The sequence below is a fragment of the Echinops telfairi genome, unplaced genomic scaffold (genome assembly GCF_000313985.2).
Source record: "Echinops telfairi isolate 266 unplaced genomic scaffold, ASM31398v2 ScPeMD7_9;HRSCAF=40, whole genome shotgun sequence".
Taxonomy (NCBI): domain Eukaryota; kingdom Metazoa; phylum Chordata; class Mammalia; order Afrosoricida; family Tenrecidae; genus Echinops; species Echinops telfairi.
Genome location: NW_022103906.1, coordinates 77,708,750 through 77,733,049, shown reverse-complemented (window position 1 = coordinate 77,733,049; position 24,300 = coordinate 77,708,750). Strand labels below are relative to the sequence as shown.

At 51.2% G+C, this 24,300-nt stretch overlaps 2 protein-coding genes across 2 annotated transcripts in view; one reads left to right on the top strand and one right to left on the bottom strand.

Moving 5' to 3' along the window:
- The window catches only part of LOC123521289 (otoferlin-like), a 76,904-nt gene extending 66,502 nt beyond the window's left edge, over positions 1–10,402 (bottom strand). Inside the window, exon 1 of the mRNA XM_045286586.1 lies at positions 10,281–10,402. The gene's annotated coding sequence lies outside the window, so the exon portion shown is untranslated. The remainder of the gene's footprint in view (positions 1–10,280) is intronic.
- Positions 10,403–18,438: 8,036 nt separating this feature from the next.
- The window catches only part of FAM166C (family with sequence similarity 166 member C), a 19,205-nt gene continuing 13,343 nt past the window's right edge, over positions 18,439–24,300 (top strand). The window contains exons 1-2 of the mRNA XM_004696419.2: positions 18,439–18,512; positions 19,899–19,980. Of these exons, the coding sequence (XP_004696476.1) occupies positions 18,439–18,512; positions 19,899–19,980 (156 nt within the window). The remainder of the gene's footprint in view (positions 18,513–19,898; positions 19,981–24,300) is intronic.

Below are 24,300 nucleotides of genomic sequence, written 5' to 3'. Positions count from 1 at the left end.
TTAAAGCTGAAATGCTTCCCCCAATATAGATGTCAAGTTGTTCCAGATGTCTAGCACCTTGATGGAAAACCAATGGACTGTACGTGGATGGGGTCTGTTGTGGACACTGTACTCTGACCCATCAGGCCATTTGTTTAGTCTTGGCCAAGGCCACATAGTCTTGCCTTTTGTAACTTCATAGTCAGTTTTAAAATCTAATCATGTGAACCCTCCAACTTTTTCTCCTTTTTAAGGTTGCTGAAGGAACCCTGGTGATGCTGTGGGTAGATGGTGGGCTGTAACCGCAAGGTCAGTGGTTCAAACCTACAAGCCGCTCCTTGGAGAAAGAGGAGACTATCTGCTCCCATGAAGAGTCTTGAAATGCTACAGGGTCATTAGGAGTATGAATTGACTCGATGACAGTAGGTTTAATTTGGGTTATTATTCTTATTCTGGATTCTTCACATGTCCACAAAAGTATTTAAACATTTACCAGTTTCTACAAAACAGCCCGTTGTGATTTTTATTGGGATTGTACTGAATTTATAAGTCAATGAGGGGAGAAATAGCATCTTCACAATGCTGACTCTTCCAATCTACAAACGAAATACATTTCTCCGTTTATTTGAATTTCTTTTATTTCTCTCAGCATTTTGTGGTGGCTGTGCTTGTTTTCAGTGTAGAATTCTTGTATGCCTTTGATGAAATTTATTTATAAGTATTTTATGATTTTTGATGCTACTATAAATTTAATTCCTTTTAAATTTGCATTTCCCAGCTGTTGTTCCTTGTAGGTAAAATTAACTTGGGAGTGAGCATATTATTAATTGTATATCCTGAAAATTTGATAAATTCACATATAGATTTTAGTAGCTTTTTTGGTATGTTCCTTAGGATTTTCTTTATAACTAATCAGATTCTAGGTGAATAATTAAAATAATAATAATAATATTTTTAAAACTTAAACTCATGGCCACTAAGTCAATTCTGACTCATAATGACCCTATAGGACACAGTAGAACTGCATCTCTGGATTTCTTAGGCTGTAAATCTTTATGGGCACACATAACCTCATCTGTTTCCTATGGAGTGGCTGGTAGGTTTGAACTGCTGACTTTATGGATAGCAGCTCAACCTGTCACTCACTATGCTGCCAGGATACTTCTACAAACGAAAACAACAGTAGACGGTAGAACTGCATCTCTGGATTTCTTAGGCTGTAAATCTCTATGGGAGCAGACAGCCTCATCTTTCTCCAATGGAGTAGCTGGTAGGTTTGAACTGCTGACTTTGTGGCTAGCAGCCCAACTTGTAACTCATTAAGCCACCGGGCTACTTCTGCAAATGAAAACAGTTTTATTTCTTTCTTTCCATCTCGTGAGGTTCTTACCTCATTGGACTTGTTAGGAACAAGGACGTCAGGGCTATGTTGAATAGGAGCGGTGAATCTTGAAGGAGTCGAAGCTTCCCTTGTTCGTGATTTCACCCCATTCAACGTTCAGGATTATGGGTGACTGAAGCTCAGTGTGTTTGTGTAGTTGCCCTTTATCAGACTGAGGAAGATCTCCTTTATTCCTGGTTTGCTGAGTGCTTTTACCAAGGATGAGGGCTGGATTTTGCCAAATGCGATTTCTACATCTATTGGGATAATCATGTGCCTTTCCCCCATTTTGTGTTTATTGTGTCAATGTGGTAAAATATTTTTGAGTTTTAAAATTTAAAATCAACCTTGCATACCTAGGATGCAAATTTGTCATGATGTGCTATCCTTTGCATATACTGTTATTCAATTGGCTAGTATTTTATGAGTTTTTTCATCTATATTCATGAGGGATGTTGAGCTCAATTTAGGGGCAGGGGGAAGTTGAAGTTAGCAAGGTTTTTGTCAGAGTTCGCTATCATAAAATAAATTGGCCAAGTGTTACTTCTTGCTCTATCTTCTGAAAGAGTTTCTGTAAGATTGGATGGTTGCTTTCTTCAACATTTGCTAGAACTCAACAGTGAAGTCATCTAGGGTGGAAGTTTTCTTGGGGAGGTTGTTCACTACCATCATCAGTATTGCAAATTCAATCCGTCTGATACACACCAGGCTCTGCAGTTTCCATTTCTTTAAAACAATGTGTTGTGTAAGCGATTTGTCCATTCCATCTGAGATGCAGAATTTATTTACAGAAGTATTCACAATATTCCCTTATTTTCTTGGTAATGATCCTTCCTTTCAGTTTTTATAATAGCAATTTGTGTTTTCTTGTTTTGATTTTTTTCATAGTCCCACTAGAATGTAACACTCTTTTTTAAAGAACAATTTAGTAATCCCTTGTAGCTCACTATGGATACATATTTTTATTGTTTTATTAGGAGCTCATACAACTCTTATCACAATCCATACAGAAGCACATTTTTACATTCATTGACCTCATCATTCTCAAAACATTTGCTCTCCATCTAAGCCCTTGGCATCAGCTCCTCATTTTCCCCTCCCTCCCCACTGCCCCCTCCCTCATGAACCCTTGATAATTTATAAATTATTATTTTATCATATCTTACACTGTCCGACGTCTCCCTTCACCCACTTTTCTGTTGTCCGTTCCCAAAGGAGGAGGTTATATGTAGATCCTTGTAATCAGTTTCCGCTTTCCAACCCACTCTCCCTCTACCCTCCCAGTATTGCCACTCATACCACTGGTTCTGAAGGGATCATCTGCCCTGGATTCCCTGTGTTTCCAGTTCCTATCCCTACCAGTGCATATCCTCTGGTCTAGCCAGATTTATAAGGTAGAATTGGGATCATGATATTGGGGAGGGGGGAGAGGAAACATTTAGGAACTAGAGGAAAGTTGTATGTTTCATCGTTGCTACATCGCACCCTGACTGGCTTGTCTCTTCCCCGAGACCCCTCTGCAAGGGGATCTCCAGTGGCCTACAAATGGGCTTTGGGTCTCCACTCTGCACTCCCCTGCCTCATTCACAATGATATGATTTTTTGTTCTGATGATGCCTGATACCTGATCCCTTTGACACCTCGTGATGGCACAGGCTGGTGTGCTTCTTCCATGTGGGCACTGTTGCTTCTGAGCTAGATAGCTGCTTGTTTACCTTCAAGCCTTTAAGACCCCAGACGCTATATCTTTTGATAGCCGGGCACTATCAGCTTTCTTCGCCACATTTGCTTATGCACTATGGGCACATTTTACAATCAGGATTCCACCTTTAGGTCTATGTCCTAGAGAAACTCTCATAACATGTGCAGAGAGGTATTAACTTCAGCACTGTTTGTAAATGCAAGCAATTAGAAAACATCTCAGGGAGAATGCATAAATAAATTGTATACTCATTATGGAATACTAAACAGTGATTAAAGTAAATGAGCCCCATCTATGATCCAGCCCACCTGTTTCAGACCAGGCACAGAGACGGAGAGAGGAAGATGACAGAGGTGTTTCCCTTGGGTGCTAGAACAGTGCCAGCCAGCCACACACCAGCCACCGCTCGGTGCTAGGTGCCTCCATATCTGCAGCAGATAGAGGACCTTCTGGCCCCAGGGACTCACATGCCATATACTGGGATATGGTCAAGGTTACCGGGGGAGTGACTCATTTTATACCATCAAACTCATTGCCCCAGAGTCAGTGCTGACTCAGAGCGATCCTCTGGAGGGTTCTGAGACTAGCTGTTTCCGGGAGTAGAAAGCCCAGTCTTTCTCTCTCCGAGTTTTGTACTGCTGACCATGCTGATCGCAGCCCCACCAAGGCTCCTTATACCATCAACTGAGGTTTAAAATATACATACATACATACATACATATATATATAGTTAAAACTCCAGTTCTGACTTTACCTTAAACTTTGACTTCAAAAAAAAGGTAACAGAAAAGCCGATGTTCACCTAAGCAGACTTCCTGCTTTGAAGACTTCCCTAACATTGAAACAAAGGCCATGGGGTCAGGCACCAGGAGGTGGATCGGTCCAGGCAGGAAGCAGACAAGGGGCTGAAGGGGAACAGGTTCACATTCAATGTTCTGCCCTAGAAAGCCTTTGCGGCGTTGACTGTGAGATCCTCAAGCAGATCCCTGCCTGGTGCTGCTTTGATGGGGACCGGACACCAGCTTGTGTCAAGAGGACCCGGGCTCACGCTGGCAGAGCGCCTTCCCCATACGGCTGTCTCACCTGTCCTCTGTCCACGGGTCCCGGGGTGGTACAAACGGTTAATGCACCTGCCTGCTGACCAAAAGGTCTGGGAGTCCATCCACCCAGAGGCACCCCAGAAGACAGGCGATGACAACACAGCCCAAACAAACATTTTTTTCCCTTTGTGTCTTGCTTTTTAAGCCTAGGGTTATTGGGGGCACGGATTCGGAAAATTGCATTGGAGACACCACATGAGCTCTGGTTTCTTGGGTATAGTGTTCCACTCTATTTTCAGCTATTTCGTTACGCTAATTTGTGAATTCATCCTCCTAGCTTTAACCGTGAGAAGAGTTCAGAGCCACAAATGACAGGAGAAGGCAAGAAAACCTAAGAGATCTTTGGAAATGAATAAGACAGGAAGGGACTTCCCAGGGGGAGCTATAGATGGACCCATGGTGGCTACTTGGTTGTGTGCTGTGCTGCCGATCTTAAGGTCAGTGGTTCGAACTTAGCACCCACACTGCAGCCTTTAAAAGACTGAAAAATTGAGAAACTCAAAGGGACAGTTCTTCTCTGTCTGGTAGGGTGACTATGAGTTTATTAGATGTCAGGGGCCTTCTCTCTTTGGTCTGGGAGGCTGTACAATAGTGAGGGACTACATGCTGGATCCTGCAAAGCCAGCCAGGAACCAGCTTGAGAAGAGTGAAAAATAAAAAAGTTGAAAAGACACACAGACGGGAGGCCTGAGGGCAATGGAGAGTGTTGACAATGGAAGATTTCATAGCAACTTTTCCTATTTTGAAGAGCCAACGTTTTCTTCTTCTTCAAATGATGCAGCCAACCTTTCAGAACACATTGTAAGATACAGAAGTGGGTGGGCGATTCATGTGCAATGTTTTGGAGGTGAGAGTCGCTCCAAGCTTCTTGACAAGAAAACCCCGATGGGGCAAAGGCTTAACCTGCTCAGCTGCTGATGCAAGGTTGAGGGTTCGACCCAGAGATACGTCAGAAGAAAAATCTGGGGATCGACTGATGGAAAATCAGCCACCACAGATCCCCAGGAGACCAGGCCTGTTCTGACACACACGGACTCTCCACAAGTTGAGTGGATCTGATAGCACCAGGCTCACCTCCCCATTGCATGCTGACCTCCTCCCATCGCACAGCCCCACCGACTGAGGCTCCCAGTTCCTGCCTCTGCTCCCCTGCAGGCCTGCCCCACAGAGGGCTGATCACCAAACCAGATCTAAGCATCCCATTCACATCCAAAGCAAACTTTGCCCTCCACGGTGCCATCTTAAAGACCCTCTGCGACTGGGCCTTCACCTTTTAGACTTTCCCCACCCTGCTCCCACTGTAGGCCCCACCTCATGTCCCTGCCCCAGCCAGTGTCCATGCCTGATGCATCACCACATCTGGCACGGATTTGCATGGGTTCTATTGCTGCCAAAATCCTAGGGTCCCTTCGGCGCCAGCTTCAGCATCACACCATCTCTCTCCTCACCACCAACTCCTCCTTGGACCCTTGCTTCATCTGCAGAAAGCCAGGGTGACCAGACGGTCAGCCACTCACCTGCTCCCCCCGCGCCCCCACTCTCCCTCCATCATCTTCCAATCCTCTCTTCTTCCATCTTTTCCTGAGGAAGCCTCTCAGGTTTTCCTGACTCACCCACTCAGGGAAGCCCCTGGACCTCCTGGTACAGATTGCTTCCCCTTGCCCTGTATGGTCCCTCCCCTCCCTTCCCCTTGAGGGCAGGGCCCACATCTGCCTCCTTAAGGGCTGCCACCTCATTGCCTGGAGTAGGTACCGGCACACGTAGCTGCCCCTCAGCGAATATTCACAACTCGGGAGAGTGAAAGAAGGAATAAAGACATCCTGAAACATCCGATGTACGTTTACCGGCGTGGTGAGGATCCCACAAACACGCTCGCACGCCTCTTTAATAAGCTAGACAACAAGTGACGGCATTTAGGGGCCAGTTAGAAATACAGCTGATGGAATGTCTGCTACTCTGAAGGGGAAATTGTTACATTTCCAGCAGTGAGAGGGATGCGTAGGACCAGCTTCACCATGACTTGGGGTTGGTGGGGAGGCAGGCAGGGAAGAACCAGGATTCGCTTCCCTTGACTGACTGGGCCCAGGCAGAGCTAGTCATTGGAGAGAAAGTGTGGGCTAGGGTTCCAGGCTCTTACCTCCTGAGGCTTCTTCTAGTCCCTGGACACCTCATAACAGAAAGCTGGGGAAACTGAGCGCCCCCCGCCCCCCAGAGTGGCAGTGCCACAGAGGAAGGAAAGCCTAGACCCACTCGACAGGCCATTTCTCAGCCCTGTTGATGATGATGCCCGGTGCTTCGCCCAGGGCTCAGTCAGGATGGCCGAGACTAGAAGCCAGGGCAGCACCAGGCACCATGGCAGGCCCAGGGACCGAGCACATGCAAAGCACTTGGAGGCAAGGGGCTTCACAGAGGAGGTGGCCACCGAGCTGGTCCTGGAAGGATGGGCAAGAACTGAGGGGAGCGCTCCAGAGGGAGGGGGAAGGTCATTCCAGACAGAAGAAATGCCGCGTCTCGAGGCTTGGAGGTATAACATGTCTGGCACCTGTGGCGGCTGGCGGCGAGCTCCGTGCAGTGTGGACACAGAGGGTGGGGGCTGGGGAGTTGGGGAGAAGCAAGAATGATGAAAAGTTAAGTTGGAGATTGAGCAAATCTCTGTAGGCATTTCCAGGCGAGTGAATTACCAGCAGAGCAGATGCAGACGCAGACCACCTCACATGTGGAAACCCCCAGGCCGGTAGGATGAGCCCCCACAACTGCTAAGACATTCGTGCCTAGGGGCTGAGAAGGGGTCGAGTAAGGCGCAGAAGACCAGCTGGACAGAACTTGGAAGCTTTTTCCTATCAAGCCAATCCCAAGACAATCCTAGTGGTTGCGTAGCAGGCTGCTAACCACAAGGTCAACAATTGGAATCCACCAGCCACCCTGGGTGAAAAAGTCTTGGCTCTCTACTCCTGTAGAGCGTTCCAGTCTCAGAAATCACAGGGGGGCAGTTCTACTCTGTTCTGTAGGGTCACTGTTCTAAGTCAGAACTGACTAGCTGGCAGGGAGTGGTTTGTGGAGTTTGAGGTAGTGACCTTTGGTCAAGATAACTCCTTCCGAGAATCCCACTCCTTATTCTCATTGCAGGTCTCTGGGTTAAAATCAAATTGCTGTCTCCATCTAGTGGGAAACTGAGGTCCTCAGACCCATGGCCCACCTGCGTAGGGGAAGCCAGGTCTTCTGGCGCCTTGTTCAGGCTTCGTCACCTCCTATCTGACCCAGGGAAGCTACAGATCCGAGGTCAGGGCTGGGTCTCCATCACCTCATGTCCAGTCTGGGGTCTAGCCATAGAAGACACCCGGTCCACAATCCGCGGCCAGTTTAGAGAAGGAACGAATGCAGATAGGGCCGGATTAAGGATGGCCACAGGCGTCATAAGAGGGAGAGAGAGAGAAAGAGCAGGGTAGTGAACAGGAGGGGGCCTGAGGGGGTGGTTGACTGTCCTGGGGACAGGGCTGGGGGAGGGGGGTAGAGGGGTAGCGGCACAGAGCTGGTATCTGCCCAGCCCACATGGAGACAGGTTTCTCAGGGGCAAGCTCTAGGGTTGGATTCTGAAGAATAGCCAGGTTGGGGGCCCTCACAGAGCAAAGGCCAGACCCCATTTCCCTGCAGAGACCCTCGGATGCTTTATCGTGTCTCTCCTTTATGCCTCCCACGGCGCCCCTTACAGTCACTCCCGACTGACAGTGAAGGAAGGTAGGTTATCAAGAAGGAGGCTCCGGTGCCAGCGGCTCTCCCCACGAACAGGAGCCTCAACCTCACAAAGAGACCCAGCGAACCCCAACGTCCTACCCTCAAACTCTTCCGCACCTGTTATTTTACTGCAGCAACCCGATGAGGCAGGTGCGGTTAGCGCATCTGTTTTGCAGATGAGGAAACTGAAGGCCAGAAGAGACAAAGTCGATAGGAGAAGCAAGGCATGACCCAGCATGTCTGACACCCCCTACCCCCATATCTGGAACTTTCTCCACCACAGCCAGTACATCCCTACATGTCCAGAAAACCAAGCTCTCTCTCAACAGCTGGCCTGGCCTCTTTGGAGCCACTACTGAGGGACATGACCTGCCAGGGGCTACCTGACCCACCGCAAAGGGGTTGGGGGCTCAGGGCTAGGGCCTCCTTTGGGCTGGTTTCTCTTTTCTTCCTATAGCTCGTTTGCCTCAGTGGAGACGGAGCTGCTGGATTGTCGTCAGTGCTGGTCTTTTGGGGTCCCTGCGGCGAAGGGCTCGGGAAAGAGCTCTTCCTAGAGTCCTGCTCCCAGCATGCCTCCCCTCTCCCAGGGCCTCCTCCTGCAGAGGCTCTCCATGGCTGTGGATTTCTCTCCTCTGTCCAGAGGGCATGTTTGCATAACTGATGACTCCCTGGGTGACCAGCTAGGTCAGAGTGTCAGTGTGACTGCCCAGTCACAGAACGAGGAAGGGGCCTGATGAAACAGGTGCTCCCCCCACCCACCCAGCCCCTAGCTCCCCGAGCAGACCCAATGGGAGGTCAAGGCACTTGCAGGGTTAAGCAGTCATGACTGGGAGGGAGATCCTGAGAGTTGGGGCCACCAAGACTCATGCCCTTCACTGATGCCACACCATGCAGCTCTCCTTTGCAACGCGCCTTGCTTTCTCGGTCTGTACACGGAGCTCAGACGGACAGGGCAGGCCTCTGCAGCAGCACGGTGACCTGCAGCCCGACGGCCCAGAGACATGCTTCATGGGCAGGAGAATGCCGTGGCTGTGGAGAAAGCCAGGATGGGCTGGCAGGCAGCATGGGGAGGTCCGGCTGCTACTGAGAGAGCTGTCACTGGGCTGGGGTGGGAAGCCACGGGCTGCCTGTCCACCGCTTCCTCTTCCCTCCTGCCGGTGGAGACATAGGGCTCACAAGGGAAGACTGCCCACCTCCTGGCTGGGGGTGGCTTCCTAGGGCTCCTGCTCAAGAGTCTCAGGAGAAGGCTGGCGGTGGGCGGGATGCTGATCCCAGCCCTGGGTGCCACAGGGGCCTCCTGGCAGAGGGACAGGTGGTGTTCTAGCAGGGCCCTGCCTGTGACTCACTTTGCTCTTTAATATGGTGGGTTGCTCTCAGCGGCTCCTCCCACCACCATCCCCCTCAGACCCCTCTCTGAGAACACATGAAGGGTTTTTCCAGGCCGGCAGGGAGGCTTGGTGGGTCAGCCAAAGACCCTCTGGGGTGCCCTCCCTCCGTCCTGAGTGAAGCCCACCCTCACCCCCTTGGCTCTGTCTCCCCATCCTCAGCTGCTATCCTTCTCTGGGCTCCGGCCTTGCTGCACCTGCCCCCCAGCTCCCCTCCCAGCCCTGCGGCAGGCAGCTTCCTCCACCTGCTCTTCCCTCCCCTCCTCACCTGGATCTCCCAGCTGAGATGGCCCCTCCTCCTGAAAGCCTTCCCTGACCACCCTGCCCCCAGCCTAGTCAGGGGACTGCTGTGCTTGTCCCTATCCTCACTGTATCTCAAGCGCTGGTTATGGGGGGAGGAGGTTCCTCAGGGGAGGGCAGCCTGGCCACATCTGGCTTTATACCGCTAGCCCTCAGTGGGAGCCCCAGAGCAGGTCACAATTAATTGATGGTGGCTGAATGCCTGAGGTGGGAGAAGGAGAGAGACCCAACAGGAGAGAGGCCAGCGGGGCCCAGTCTCGGGTCAGGGATAGATCTGAGAACCCAGCATGACCCCTTCACTCCTGATCTGCAGAGCTCCCCTATCAACAGCACCCCACAGAGCCCCCCAGCACCAGCCTGGGGGTCTGGGCACCAGCCTGCACCTGCCAGTGCTGGGCCCCACCCCCTCCTTGTGTCCCAAGGAAACCAATCTCAGCTAGGAGAGGGAGAAGTGGGCTCAGCCCTGGTCCCCCTGACTCCCAGAACCACCTGCAGCCGGAGGAACACACACACACACACACACACACAAACACACACAAAAGCGCCCCCCAGAAGAACGCAGATCATCAACATTCTAGGAATCCGAGTGGCCAGTCCGGCCGGGTGGGCGACCACCCCCGGGTGAAGCCCACAGGTACAGCCCCACTGAGAACTTTTCCCACCCGGCTCCCCGCCCTGCCCCGAACCACAGGGCTTCCTACCTCGGAAAGTCACTTTGGCGATGCGGTCGCCCTTGCCCCGCAGCTCGGAGACGGTCCTGAGGTGGACGAGCAGGGCCATGCTGGCGCGAGGGAGCCCGAGCCTGGGAGCGAGTGCGGGGACGCGCCTCCTCTCCGCGCTGCCTGCTCCTCCCTCCCACGCCCCTCCGAAGCTGCCCACCGACACCAAGGCAACGAGCCGGAGCCCGAGCTGCTGCTGCCACCGGAGCCTCGTAGCCCCGCAGCCCCCGCCCCTCCAAGTGTCAGCCTGGCGTGTGTGCTATCCGTGCGCGGTCTGTGCGCCCAGCGTGCAGCCCGGGAGGGCGGACACACAGTGGGAATTCATTATTTAACAGCCGCTGCCTCCCGCTAGCTTCAGGTGTCCTCCCCAGCCCCTCACGGGAGCCTCCAGCCCACCCTAGTGGCCGGCCTCCCGGCTACGAAGCCGGTCCTTCTGCCACCAGGAGTGGGCAGATGAGAGTCGTATGATAGTGGGTGGGAACCCCCCTCTCCCACAGGGGGAGAAAGCTTCATGCTGTGTGCGCCCAGAAAGCTGGGCTGGTGCGTTGGTGTTTTCTGGGGGACCCAAGCTGCCCACACTATTAAGCTGGCCACCCGCTGGGGCCCATGAGACAAGGAAACCACCTGGGCCAAGCCTGGCTCCTCTGTCTGGGGCAAGTGCAGGAATTCCAACCCAGGGCTCCCTAGTTAGAGACTCAGGATCTCCCAGGCAACCGCAAGGCTGTGCCCAGTGTCTGGTCCCTTAGAAATGGGAGTCCAAGTGCTTAGGGTCAGAAGAGAGCAAGGGAAGGTCCTTGCTTCTCCCTTCCCCATTATGCCCATCATCCCTCCCTCTTCCCAGGTGGGGTCTTGACTCTCCACCCTGGAGGTGGGGAATAGGGTGCAGCTGGAGGGGCCTCAGGGATGAGAAAAGCCATCTGAGTAGGAGTGGGCTCCACTGGGTTTGCAAGAGCTAATTTGGCAGAATCAGGTCACCTGGCCTTTCTTGAGAGGTGGACTTGGACCTCCGACTGGCCGGTTAGCTGCCTAGCCTGGAAACCCCTTCACTTGTATCCCCGGGAACTCCATGAAGGCCTGGGAGCCTGTAATCTGCTCAGAAAGCCAAACCCAGGCCATCGGGTTATGCTGACTCACAGGGACAGTGTAGAACTGCCCCTGTAGGTTCCCAAGACTGTCATTCTTTCCGGGAGTAGAAAGCTCCGTCTTTCTCCTTGCGGACCTGCTGGTGGTTTCAAACTGCAGACCTAGTGGTTGTCAGCCCAACACGCAACCACTATGCCAACAGGGCTCAGAGCCCTGCTTAAAGTTAAAGAGAGCACTGAGATGGTGAGAAGGGTGAGATGTTTGGTTTCCAGGAAGAGCTAGCAGGCCTGCTGCTTCCATCATCTGCCTGGGACTTGGGGTGGGAGGGGGGGGGGGGGGCTTGAAGGGATGTCTGTGTCTGAATTTCCAAGGACCAAAGGGGAAACTACTCCCTCCTTTCTTGCAGGCGCACAGCCCAGGAGGGGCTCACAGGGAGAGAGGCCCAGGGCTAGCATCCATGGGCCTGGAGCTGTGCACTCTTGTCCTGCCATGGGCTCGCCACAGAATGCTCGCCCTCTCCAAACTCATCCCTCTGCCTTCTCAGCCCAGCCACCTCCTGCTCACTCTGGATCCAGCTCAACTTGTGCCAACTCCTAGAAGCTACCTCTGCATCCACACTCAGGCTCAGGCTGGGTTAGGGGCCTCCTCGGTGCTGCCCTGTCCCCCTCCTCTCACTGCAACATGGGGCTACTTGCTTCTCCTCCTGCGATTGGGTAACCAGGGCCCACAGCCCCTTGGCACCTCCAAAGCCCCACCCCAGTGCATTGTGGTAGCTGTTAGACATCATAGAGCCCTTCCAAATCATAGCAACCCTTCGTACAACACAATAAAACCCTGCCCGGTCCTGGGCCATCCTCACAAATGTTATTATGTTTGAGCCCATGGTTACAGCCATGGTACCAATCCATGACCCTCTGTTATACCAAGCATGATGTCCTTTTCCAGGGGCTGGTCTCTCCTGACAATATGTCCAAAGCACATGAGACAAGTCTCACCACCCTGGCTTCTAAGGAGCATTCTGGCTGTACTTCTTCCAAGACAGCTTGGTTTGTTCTTCAAGCAGGCCATGGGGCTTTCAATAGTCTTCTCCAGCTCCATAATGCAAATGTATCGATTCTGTTGTGGTCTTCCCTATTCATTGTCCGTCTTCCACATGTATAGGAAGCAAATGAAAATACCATGACTCGGGTCAGGCCCGCCTTAGACCTCAAAATGACACCTTGGTTCTTTAGCCAGTTAAAGAGGTCAAGGAGCAGATTTACCCACTGTTCAATGTCATTTGATTTCTTGGTGTGGGTGTTGACGGCGGGTCTAAGGAAATGGAAACCCTTGACAATTCCAATCTTTTCTCCAGGTAGCATGATGTTGTCTATTGGCCCAGAAGTGAGGATTTTTGTTTTCTTTACAGTGAGTTGAAATCCATACTGAAGACTTCGTTCTCTGATCTTCATCTGTAAGTGCTTCAAGGTGTCCTAGCTTTCAGCAAGCAAGGTTATGTCATCTGCTTATCAAAGCCTTCCTCCCATCACGACACCATTTTCTTCTTCATGCAGTCTAGCTTTTCAGATTATTTGCTCAACATACAGACTGAATAATAATGACCAGTGATACAGCCCTGATGCACACGCTTCCTGATTTTGAATTGCACGGTAGTCGGTGTTGTACAAGTTCCACATGAGCACGTGTTCTGGAATCCCATTCTTCTCCGTGTTATCCAGTTTGTTACAATCCACATTGTTAAATGCCTTTACATGGTCAGTCAAAGACACAAGTAGACATCTCTCTGGAATTCTGTACTTTCAAACAAGATCCACCTGATGCCGGCAATAATATTCCTCATGCTATATCCCCTTCAGAATCCTGCTTGAATTTCTGGCAGCTTCCTATCTCTGTACTGCTGCCACATTTCTGAATTATTTTCAACAACATTTTACTTGCATGTGATATTAATGATATCATTCGATAGTTTCCACATTCTGCTAGGTCCCCTTTCTTTGGAATGGGCACAAATAAGGATCTCTTCCAGTCAGTTGGCCAGGTAGCTGTCTTTCAAATTTCTTGGCATAAATTTGAGCAAGTGCTTCCAGTGCTTCATCGGCTTGTTGAAGGATTTAATCGATGATATTCCAGCAATTCCTGGATCCTTGTTTTGGCCAATGCTTTCAGCACAGCCTGTACTTCTTCCTTAAATACCACCAGCTCTTGTTCATATGGTACCTCTAAAACTGGTTGACCATTAACCAAATATATTTGGTATAGTCACTCTGTGTATTCTTTTCATCTTCGTTTGATGCTTCCTGTATCGTTCAGTAGTTTTCCCACAGAATCCTTTAATACTACAACTCAAGGCCTGGATTTTTTCTTCACTTCTTTCAACTTGAGACAAGTGTTCGTCCTTCTTGGCTTTCTGGTTCTAGGTCTTGTGCCTTTCACTGAAATGTTATGTGTTGCAGGATGCCCAAGAGATGTTGACAAGGTTAAGGGCGACCGTGGCGATCTATCTGGAACAGGGTCTAAGGACTGAAAAGAGAAAAAGAAATATTCGAGCTACACAGGATTTTTCTTGGCTGCAATCTTTATAGCTGCAGAGCACCAAGTCATTCTGACAGGGTCCTTCTGGTGGGTTAACTGCCTGATGAAAAAAATAAGAAGAGCAGCCCACGTTTTGGTTAGCAGCTGGGGGCAAGCTGCTTGTATCCAGGGACGTTCCATGTGGTTACTCACTGACGCCAAGCAGGTGCCAACTCATAGCGACCCTGTAGGGCAGGGTAGAACTGCCTTTGTGGGCTTATGAGACTTCCTCTTTAGGGGAGCAGAATGGCTCCTCTTTCTCCTACAGAACAGCTGGCAGTTTCAAACTGCTGGCCTTGCAGTTCGCAGTCCAATGTGTAACCTCTACACCACCATTCTGTAGGCTTGTACTTCCTTCTTTAAGATGCTGCCATGCTCCTTTGCCTGCCTTTTCTCATTCTTTTCATGCCCCTTTTCCATCTCCAGCTTTCCTTCCTGACTCCTCTTCTTTCTCAATTTTATCAAACTATATTGAGTTCAGTCATATTTTAGGGGATGGTCTCTATTGGATACAAATGAATGCTAAATATATATATATAATTTTTTTTTAACTTGCTGTTGTTGGGTGCCGGTGGGTCAGTCCCGACTCAGAGTGACCCTGTGTACAGTAGGAACACATGCTGTCAGGCCCTGCACCGTCCTCACGGTTGCTATGCTGGAACCTATTGTTGGAGCCATGTGCCAATCCATCTTTTCTAGGGTCTACCTCGTTTTCACGGACCCTCTACTTTATCAAGTATGATGCCTTTTCAGGGTCTGGTCCCTCCTGAAATAATGAAAATAAGATAAGCTTAATGCCTCTTTTTATTTTTATTATTATTTTTAATCATTTTATTGGGGTAATGCCTCTTTTTAAAACAACTAAATGCTCCAACTGGAAATTGAAATACCATACAACCCAGCAATACGTTCACTGAGCCTAGGCCCCTGAAAGAAATGAGATCCAGAACATGAGCAGGTGTAAACAACTACAGGCTCTCCCTTTTCCATCTATGAAATCAGCAGATAACCTGTGTCTGCATACTTTCTGGAGGCTCCCTCCCCAAGGGGGTGAGTTTCTTGAGGCCTCTAATAGACATATGCATCTTCAGGAGAGCACCCACAAAACCTGCCCTTGATTTTCCGAACCTCAGTTTCCCCATCTATAACATGGCAACAATTCTACCTTTTCAATACCAGGCATTCCTCAGCTGAGCCAGCATGGGCATCCAGGGGCTCACCTGCTCTTCTAAAACCTAAGCTGGATCCACTTGCTAGACTGTTACCCCTACGGGCAACTTTTCTCAAGCTCATTGCCATAGGGACCCTATAAGAAGCCGTGGTGGTGTAGGAGTTATGAGTTGGGTGGATAACAGCAAGGTCAGCAGCTCTAAACTACCAGCCACTTCTCAGGAAAAAGACAAGCCTTTATACTTGAGTAAGGAGTTAGTCGCAGAAATCCTCAGGGGCAGTTCTATCCTGCCCTATAGGGTCACATAGGGTAACCATTGGTTCATATGTTAGTTCATTTATTCAACAAATGTCCACTGCACACCTTCTCATGTCAGGTGCTAGGGGTTGAGGGATGGAGTTGACACAGGACAGGACTTGAGTTAGTTTATTGTGCAAACCTGGCCGATAAACACATGTGGGGTTCATTGAAGGGCGAGGAGATAAATGGCTCTGTGAGCCTCGCCTTTTGAGTTCTCGAGTCTCTTGCTTTGTGATGGTCGGACCAGGGTGCAGCTGCCTTAGCCAGTTCCCTGCTTCAGCTTGCAAGGCTCACATCCTGCAAGACATCCCTGAGGAGAAGCCACATGGACTTACCTCGATGCAGCCCTGGGTGATGGAGCAACCGTGTGGAGACTCCTGCCTGTGCTGAGATGCTTACATGTTCACAGGCTCTCTTCCTGCAGTCGGCGTCATTGCGTGTGTTTTGTGAGATGGAGGAGGACTTTGTGGATTAGTGTCAGACATATGGGTTAATTGGTTAATGTTGGACTTGTGGGTTTGGGCAGCACTGAGTTGGGATGTTTTCTTGATGTGCACTTAACTTTTATATAAAACTCTCTCTTATACATGAGTTTCTGTGGATTTGTTTCTCTAAATACCCAGATTAATACAAGACTCCATGCAGAAGAGACAGATGGACAAGCGCACAGAGCATGACAGCCCAGGTTGATGGGTGCCCTGAGCGGGGGTTCCGGGGTTCAGAGGCCATCGACTGGGGCAGAAAGGAGCCACTTACCTTAGTCCAAGGGCTGAGTCATTCATATGACACCTGGGTAGAGGGAGTTTCTCATAACGGCCAATAATGGTCTTCTTATCATAGCACGTGTTCTGGGTGGAGAATTTGGAAACATCACAGACCTGAGTACACTTTGCAGGAAGGCTGCGTAGACATTCCTCCCAGCTAATTTTTCAATATATAAATCATTTTTATTGAGGGGCTCTTACAACTCTTATAACAATCCATACATCATTTGTATCAAGCACATTTGTCCATATGTTGCCATCATCATTTTTAAAACATTCTCTTTCTACTTAAGCCCCTGGTTCTATTTAAGCCCCAGCTCCTCTTTTTTCCCTCCCCTCCCCTCCTTGTGAACCCTTGCCAAATTATAGAATATTATTATTTTTCATGTCTTACACCACCCGCTGTCTCCCTCCTTCCTCTGCCCAGGCTTCAGATTTTCTGCATTTCATGCCGCTTGGAAGCCCATGGTCCCCCTCCTCCAGTTTCACTGCTGTCTGTCGGCGTGTGAGTCTTTCACGAAGTCTGGTCCCAGCAGCATCCTGAGAACTCATTAGTGTCTGTGGTCTTCATCAGCTGCCATCGACAGAGTCTAACTGTGAAGATAACACTTCTCCCCGATCTGGATCTGTGTCTGACAGGGATGGAATGAGACTGAGAATGATTCAACTGTAAACTGCAGACCGACTTTATTAAGGCCAGCTTTGCTGCAAGGAACCGGGCGGGGCAGGGCCTGGGTCCAAGCCACAGCTGAGTCCCCTGGCTTGGAAGCTGGCACTACCTTGGCCCCCAGAGTGCTGGCCTTTCCTCCACACCTCCGAGAGCGGGGGTGAGGGTGACTGGAGGAATTCCAGATTTGAAGGCACCAGGAGAGCCTCAACGTATGCCCAGCAGTGAATTCCATGCTCCAAGTGCTTCCTGAGGATTTCTAGCTGGAACCTTTTGGCTGCAGAGCACCAGGCCTTTCTGCCGCAGCCTTGCTGGGCGAGTTCCAACCACAACTTCTCAGTTAGCCGTCCATCCTTTGTGCCTCTGCCAGAGAGCTCTTGTAATCTAGTGGCTACTCTTGGGCCCGCTAAGAACAAGGACAGCAGTTCAGAACCAGCAGCTCCATGGGAGAAAGGCGCGGCTTTCTGCTCCCGTAAGGAATTAGGGTCTCAGACACTCACAGGGGCAGTTGGGGCAGTTCTACCCTGCCCTATAGGGCTGCTGTGAGTCAGTGTTGACTGGATGGCAGTCAATCTGGTTTTGGGTTTCGAGAGAGTTCTGATGACAGAGAAATTTCACTGGGCCTTCCGATGGTTTGCCGTCTGACAAACAGGAGCCTCCCAGTGGAATCACAGGGGCTCTCGGCTGACCTGGGCTCCAGTGTACCCACCCAGAGGGTCTCAAAAACCAAAATCCACAGGCACTCCTCTCGAGTGGACTCCGAGTCACAGTGACCCTGTACTCTTGGACAGAGTAGATCTGCTCCTTTGGGTTTCTGAAACTTTAAATCTTTACAGAGCCGAAAGCCTCATCTTTCCTTCCACAGGTCGACAAGTGGGTTCAAACCGCTGATGTTAGCAGCCCAATACCCACCAGGGTGCCTTCAGAGTGTCTCAGAATATATAGAGTTACTCTTGTGGATTCATTGGCAAGAGAATATGAGGTGAAAGGACGTTTCCATGGAGAGACGAGATTGATAAGAAAACTGCCCACCCACATGCCCCCCTACACATACACACCCGCATTAACAGAGCTCTCTGGACATTGGGCGCACTGCCCTGCGTGCCTCCTGGAAGCCTCCTCGGGGTCAAGGGGGACTCATCCCTGGGGCCGCTATCCTTGGGGAGACCTCCTGGTCTGTAAAGTGCCTTCGCCACACAGCGTCCCAGCTGGGTCACCTAAGCCAGTGGGGCTCAAAAGGACCCAGCCCCATCTTTCCACTGGCCTTCAACCTCGAACGGCACCCAGGTCATACGACTCCCGCCCCCACCCCCACCCCTGACCCCCCAGCTCCCAAAAGCAGCAAGGAGCCCATTTGGGGAAGCCACCGCTGAGGTGCGAATGGGAGCAGGGTCACAGGCGTGCCCAGGGCCACCCCTGCCGGCGGGGAGAGAGGCTCAGACGCCAGGAAGGCGGCCGAGCTGGCCGCTGGACGGCTGCGCCCCGGGCCTCGCGTTGCCAGGCGCGCGCGTTGCCTGGTGACACGGGCTGTTTACCTCGGCCGCCGAGAGGACCCCGGGCAGCGCTGCGCTCGCCGCACCCACCATGGCCTCTCGCAGCGCGGGCACCCTCCTGACGGAGTTCAATGCCGCCTACGTGCCCCCTAGCCTCATGCCCGGGTAAGGTACCTGGGCCCTACCTGCATTTGGCGGTCCAAGGCTCAGGGGTGGGGTAGGCGGGTGGCCCCTAGCCTCTTCACCCACCAAGCCCCTCTTCCGTGGCCCAAACTCCTCCCCAAAGTCCTTGTGGGTCGAAGCCAAAGGAAGCCGGGAGCCTTAATGTAGCCTGGTGGTGTAGTGGCTACATGCTGGACTGTGACTGCAAGGTTGGCAGTTTGAAACCACCAGCTGCTCTGTGGGAGAAAGGTGGGGTTATCTACTAAAGAATTGTCATCTGGGGGACCCCACAGGGCTGTATTACCCTGTTTTGTAGGGTCACTATGAGTAGGCATCCACTCCATGGCAGTGAGGTGTTTTGGGGGTTTTTTTGAAGTGGACATTGAGGGCAGTGGGGTCGGGGTCAGAGTGAGGGAAGGCAGTGTTCTCTCTGTGGGGGCAGTGATCGTGGGTGGGCTTGGAATTTGGAGCCAGAGTAGGCCTCTTGGGCCCCAGCACAGTGTGGGGCACCCCAGACTCGCGCAGGATTGGAATTGGTTGGTTGAAGGAGTGAAGGAGGCAGAATGGGATGTCTCTCAAAAGAATCTGGCCAAGTAGGGCAGAAATAATTCATATTTAGCCTAGTGAGCTATCCACTGGACTTTATGGCCAGGCCTTGCTTTACTCTCACATAATCCTCCCAGACTTTTGATTTTGAAAATTTCCTAGTCTACACGGTGTCTTGCCTTTAGCAGTGTCAGATGACCCAGTCAACAAAGTAAGCACTGGTTTACTTGTGCTTACTTACTAATCTGTAGTAAACACTTTCCCATGTTCTCATGACATGGAAGGTTTCTGGCTCTAGGCTTGGCCCCTGTCTAGAGAATCAGAGCTGTTTTCAAATTTACAGTCTCAGCCACACGGAGGGAGCTCTGGTGGCCGTCCTGGTTATGTATTGGGCTGTCAACAGCTCGAAGCCACCTGAGGCTCCACTGGAGAAAGACAAGACGAGTTACAGTCTCAGGACCCCCCAGGGGCAGTTCTGCCCTGTCTTGTGGGGCTGCTCAGAGTCAGAATAGACTCTGGCAGTGAGGAAGTCAGGAATGGAGTGCGCAGTAAGCAAGGGAAGAGGTGCTTCCTTAATCATCTGTACTGCATACCTTGGTATGTACCTTCACTTGGTATGCACTGCATCTGTGGTGCGGTGAGATCCACGTGAAATTGTACAGATTAGTGGGTTAAGCACAAATAACCCTTGCTCACCCCACTTACTTGGGAATCCGCCTCTACCCCCTCTGCATTCCGAGATGGATGTCTTCAAACTCTCCCCATCTGAACACATCTCCCCTTCCATTCTTTGGCCCCTTCTCCTAAAGAGTCTCACCCGACCCACCCACACTCCTCTTCCAGGATGAAGCTGGTCTTCTCTCTCACCAATCAGTGTGGTCAGCGGAGACCAGAGTCGGAGAAGCACCCTGCACAGCAGGAGCAGGTTGTATAGGGCAAATGAGGGCGTCGGTGAATGGAATTAGTGTCTCAGAGCTCTGCAGACAGAGTCTTTATTTGGGTGAAGGGGAGAGAAAACCCCAACGCATGCTGCCTCTTGCAAACGGAACAGAACGCGAATGAAAGAAGGGACCACACAGAGCACATTGATTTGGTAGGAAGTGTGGAGCGTTGTGAAGCAGAGTGAGCAAAGCATGGGTGGCTGGTCATTTAAGATCATTTTTAGAGACTAGGCATACCATCAGCGCCATCGGTTCCAACTCAGAGTGCGCCCGTGTACGGTAAAGCGAAATATTGCCCTGTCCTGCTCCGGCCTTGCAATTGTTGCTATGTGTGAGACTGCTGCTGGACCACCGTGTCAATCCATCTCCTTGAGGGTCTTCCTCTTTTCTGCCAACCCTCTCTGTTCTACCACACATGGTGTCCTTGTCAGCACTAGCCTCTCCTGCTACTCTGTCCACAGCGCCTGAGACAAAGTCCCACCACCCTTGCTTCCAAGGAGCATTTCGACTGTTCTCCTTTCAAGGCAGATTTGTTGGCTGTGGCCGTGGATGGTTCCTCCCATCTTCTCTGACAATACCGTCATGTCAACACATTCTTCCGTCTTCCTTACCCATTGTCCAAATTTCACATGCATACGAGGCGACAGAAACGATCATGACTTGGGTCAGGTGCACGTCAGTCCTCCAAAGAACATTCATGCTTTTTAACACTTTAAAGAGCTCTTGGGTAGCAAATGCCCCGTTGCTGTACATGGTTTAATTTCTTGACCGCTGTTGCCGTGAGCATGGACTGCGGAGTCAAGTAAATGCAATCCTTGAAAACTCCCTGAGGTGTCCGTTGGTCCCATTGTAAGGACATTGGTCTTCTTTGCATTGAATGGCAATCCACCCTGAAGGTAAATTTAAACCTTTTCATCAGGAAGGGCATCAAGCCCTCCTCACTTTCAGCAAGTGAGGGGTGTCCTTTGCATGGCGCAGGTTGTTGACAGTCTTCCTCCATCCCTGAGGCCACATTCGTCTTCATACGGTCCTGCTTCTTGGGTTATTTGCTCAGCACACAGGTTGAATAAGGGTAGTGAGAGGCCACCACCCTGACACACACCTTTCCTGATTTTAAGTCGCGCACACCATCTTCCCTTGTTCTGTTCAAACGACCACCTCGTGGTCCACGTACTGGTTCTGCCTGACTATCATGAAGTGTTTTAGAATTCCCATTCTTTGCAATGTTAACTACGGCTCATCACAGCCCACACAGTCAAAAATACCTGTGTATAGTCCATAACACACAAAGAAGCATCTTTTCTAGAATGCTCTGCTTCCAGCCGAGATCCAGTTAATGTCAGCAATGGTACTCCTCACTCCATGACTTCTGCTGCGTCCAGAAGCCACACGCTGGCTGTGTTACACAAGGCCCTGGAGGGTTTTCACAGGAATCCTTTCATTCATTGGGGTGTTCCTGTGATAAAGATGAGAGGTAGGTTAAGATGCTGGGGACACAAAGGCAAACAAGTGGAGGAGCTCTTCCCAAGGGACCCGCAGTCTGGTGATGACGCCTACGTCAGGCCTAGTTCATGCCCATCTTCGCAGCCTTGGATAGTGGCACTTGTAACCACCACAATCATGAGGTTGGGGGGTAGACGTAGGTTTGTTAAGGCCTCCAATTGGAACCCCTCTGTCCTTTGCCATTCTCCGGTGCTCCTGTCCACCCTTCCCTGGGTGACCCTATTCCGTGAAGAGTAGTCTCCGTCCTTCTTTGTCCACCGCTCCCGCGAGTGCCCTGTCCTGTGACTGACTTAGAAGCTGCGAGAACAAATTAATCAGAAACGAGGGGCCCTGTGTGAGCCCAGGCTGGTGTGAGCAATGGAGCGAGTATTGGCTGACTTTCTGGGAAGGAGGGGTGTGCTCACCTTCAAACTTCTCAACAACTAGGCAGGAATTGGCGGGTTGAATGCTTCTCAATGCTACCCCATCGGCAATTCTGGTAATGAAAGAATCCACGGTTCCCAGCCGCACACGGGGTGTGATTGTTTTGTGGGTCTTCACATCTTAATCACAGGATTTTAAAGAGCAGCCTGTCTCTTCTCAGTTTCAGGTCACTCCTTACCAGTTGTATTTGCGGAGGCAGAAACCTTACGGGCTGGGAAATACCATTGGGGCTTCTGCAACTCAGCCTGCTCCTGTTCCAAAAGAGTCCACTGAGGTCTGGGCTGTTTACATACTGAACAGAATCCCTCCAGCAGCCCAGGTGCAGAGTCTGAGGGCTAGGGAGGCTGAGCCACTTGTCCAGGGTCATTCAGCAAATAAATCAGGATTTGTTGAATCTTCAGTCCCCAGCCATGCAGCGTCTCACTCCAGAGCAGGGGACGGGACTGATGTGCAGAGGGAAGCTCTGGCGCCAGACGGCCTGGGCTGACATCCTGGCTTCTTCCCTTGCTCATGGTGTGACCTTGGGCACATGGTTCATCCTCTCCTATGCCTCTTCTGCGCCGGCGAAGATTATTGAAAGTACCATAGCCTTCCAGAAAAACAAACACATCTGTCTAGAAAGAAGTACAGCCAAGATGCCCTTAGAGGTAAGGATGGCGAGACTTTGTCTCACTTGTGTGGGGCATGTTATCAGAAGGGAGCAGTCCTGGGAGAGAGACATTGTGCTGGGTAAAAGTGGATGCTCAGTGAAAGAGGAAGACCTTCCATAAAATGGTGGGACACAGGGGCCACCGTGGGCTCAGACGCAGACCGCTGTGAGGGTGCGGAGGGTCCAGTACTGGGCAGTGTTTTGTTCTGGGGTATGTGGCATCGCTATGAGTGGGAATCCTCTTGGGTGGCACCTAAGGATGACAACAACAAGGCCTCAATTAGGTCCTGGGTGGCACAAGTGGCTTGCACTGGACTGGTCACAGTAGTTCAAGTCCACCCAGCAGCACTGCAGAGGAAAGGCCTGGCAACTTGCTTCCATGAAGGGTCCAGCCGAGGGGACCCTCGGGGGCTCAGCTCTATTCTCTAGCGCAGTGGTTCTCAACCTTCCTCATGCCGCTACCCGTTCATACAGTTCCTCATGCGGCAGTGACCCCCAACCATACAATTATTTTTGTTGCTACTTCATCACTGTCATTTTGCTACTGTGATGAATCAGAAGACCCCTGTGAAAGGGTCGTTCAACCCCCAAAGGGGGTTGACAGTGCATGGGGTGGCCCTGACTCAGAATCAACTCAACAGCCATGGGTTTGGCTTATGGGTTCATTGCTCACCTGATTTATTAAACGGGGGTACTGCCAGGCTGCAAATTGAAGGGGGCTTGCATCAGCTGATAGGCACAGAGACTAGTACTGGGTCCCTGTTAACTCTCAGAACTTTAGGCCAGGCCACTGTGACCATGATGCTGGTCTTCAGACAGGTGGGCTAGGCGCTCCATTTGGTCTCTGTGCTGCTCTGGGGTGGCACGGCCCTCAAGCACCTTGTCACAGCTGTTCCATTGTCCAAATGGGCAGGCCCGGGCCTGCTTTCTGAGCATTTTAAAGAAGGGTAAAGGGTCCAGAGTGGGCCCTTCACTCGTGCCATTCTCTGTGGCCCCTGCCCCCAGGCCGAGAGGTCGGCCTCCATGCCTCCCTCCTCAGTTCCCGCCCCAGCTCAGTGTGCAAGCATTGCCCTCCACTCAAGCCCAAACGACAGAAGCAAAAAATAAGTTCTGCAGCCCTGACTGTCCTTCTCCCTCTGGGCCCTGCCTTGTGCTGGGTTCCTGGGGCTCAGGGCACACTGGGTGGCGTCAAACAATAGAAATGCATTCATTCTGAGCGATGGAGGTCAGAAGTCTGAAGTCCAGGTGTCGGCAGGGCTACGCCCTCTGAAGGTTCTAGGGAAGACCCTTAGACCTCTGCCCCTTCCAGCTTCTTCTGGTGGTTCCCGACGGCTCCTGGACTTAGGCAGTATGACAACACTACCTGCCCCTGGTGCCACAGGCCCTTTCAGCTGGTGGGTGGCTGAGTGTGTCTTAGCAGGAAGGCCAGCAGCCATTAGATTGAAGGCATGCCTTAATTCAACATGACCTCTCTTCATGACTTCGGCAAAGACCCAGTTTCCAAATAATGTCTCACTCTGAGGTTCTAAATGGACCTGAGTTTTGTTGAGGGGGATTGGTGGGGCTGGGAGGGACACTATTCAACCTCCCGCTCCCCATCACCATTGTCTTCTGGAGGAATTGTTTTCTTTCTTTTCCTCTGTCGGGATCATCCATCGCTTCTGCCCCAGAGTCCATAGACCAAACCATTCTCTCGCCCTCCCTCCTGGGGCCTCTGCTCAGAGGCCAG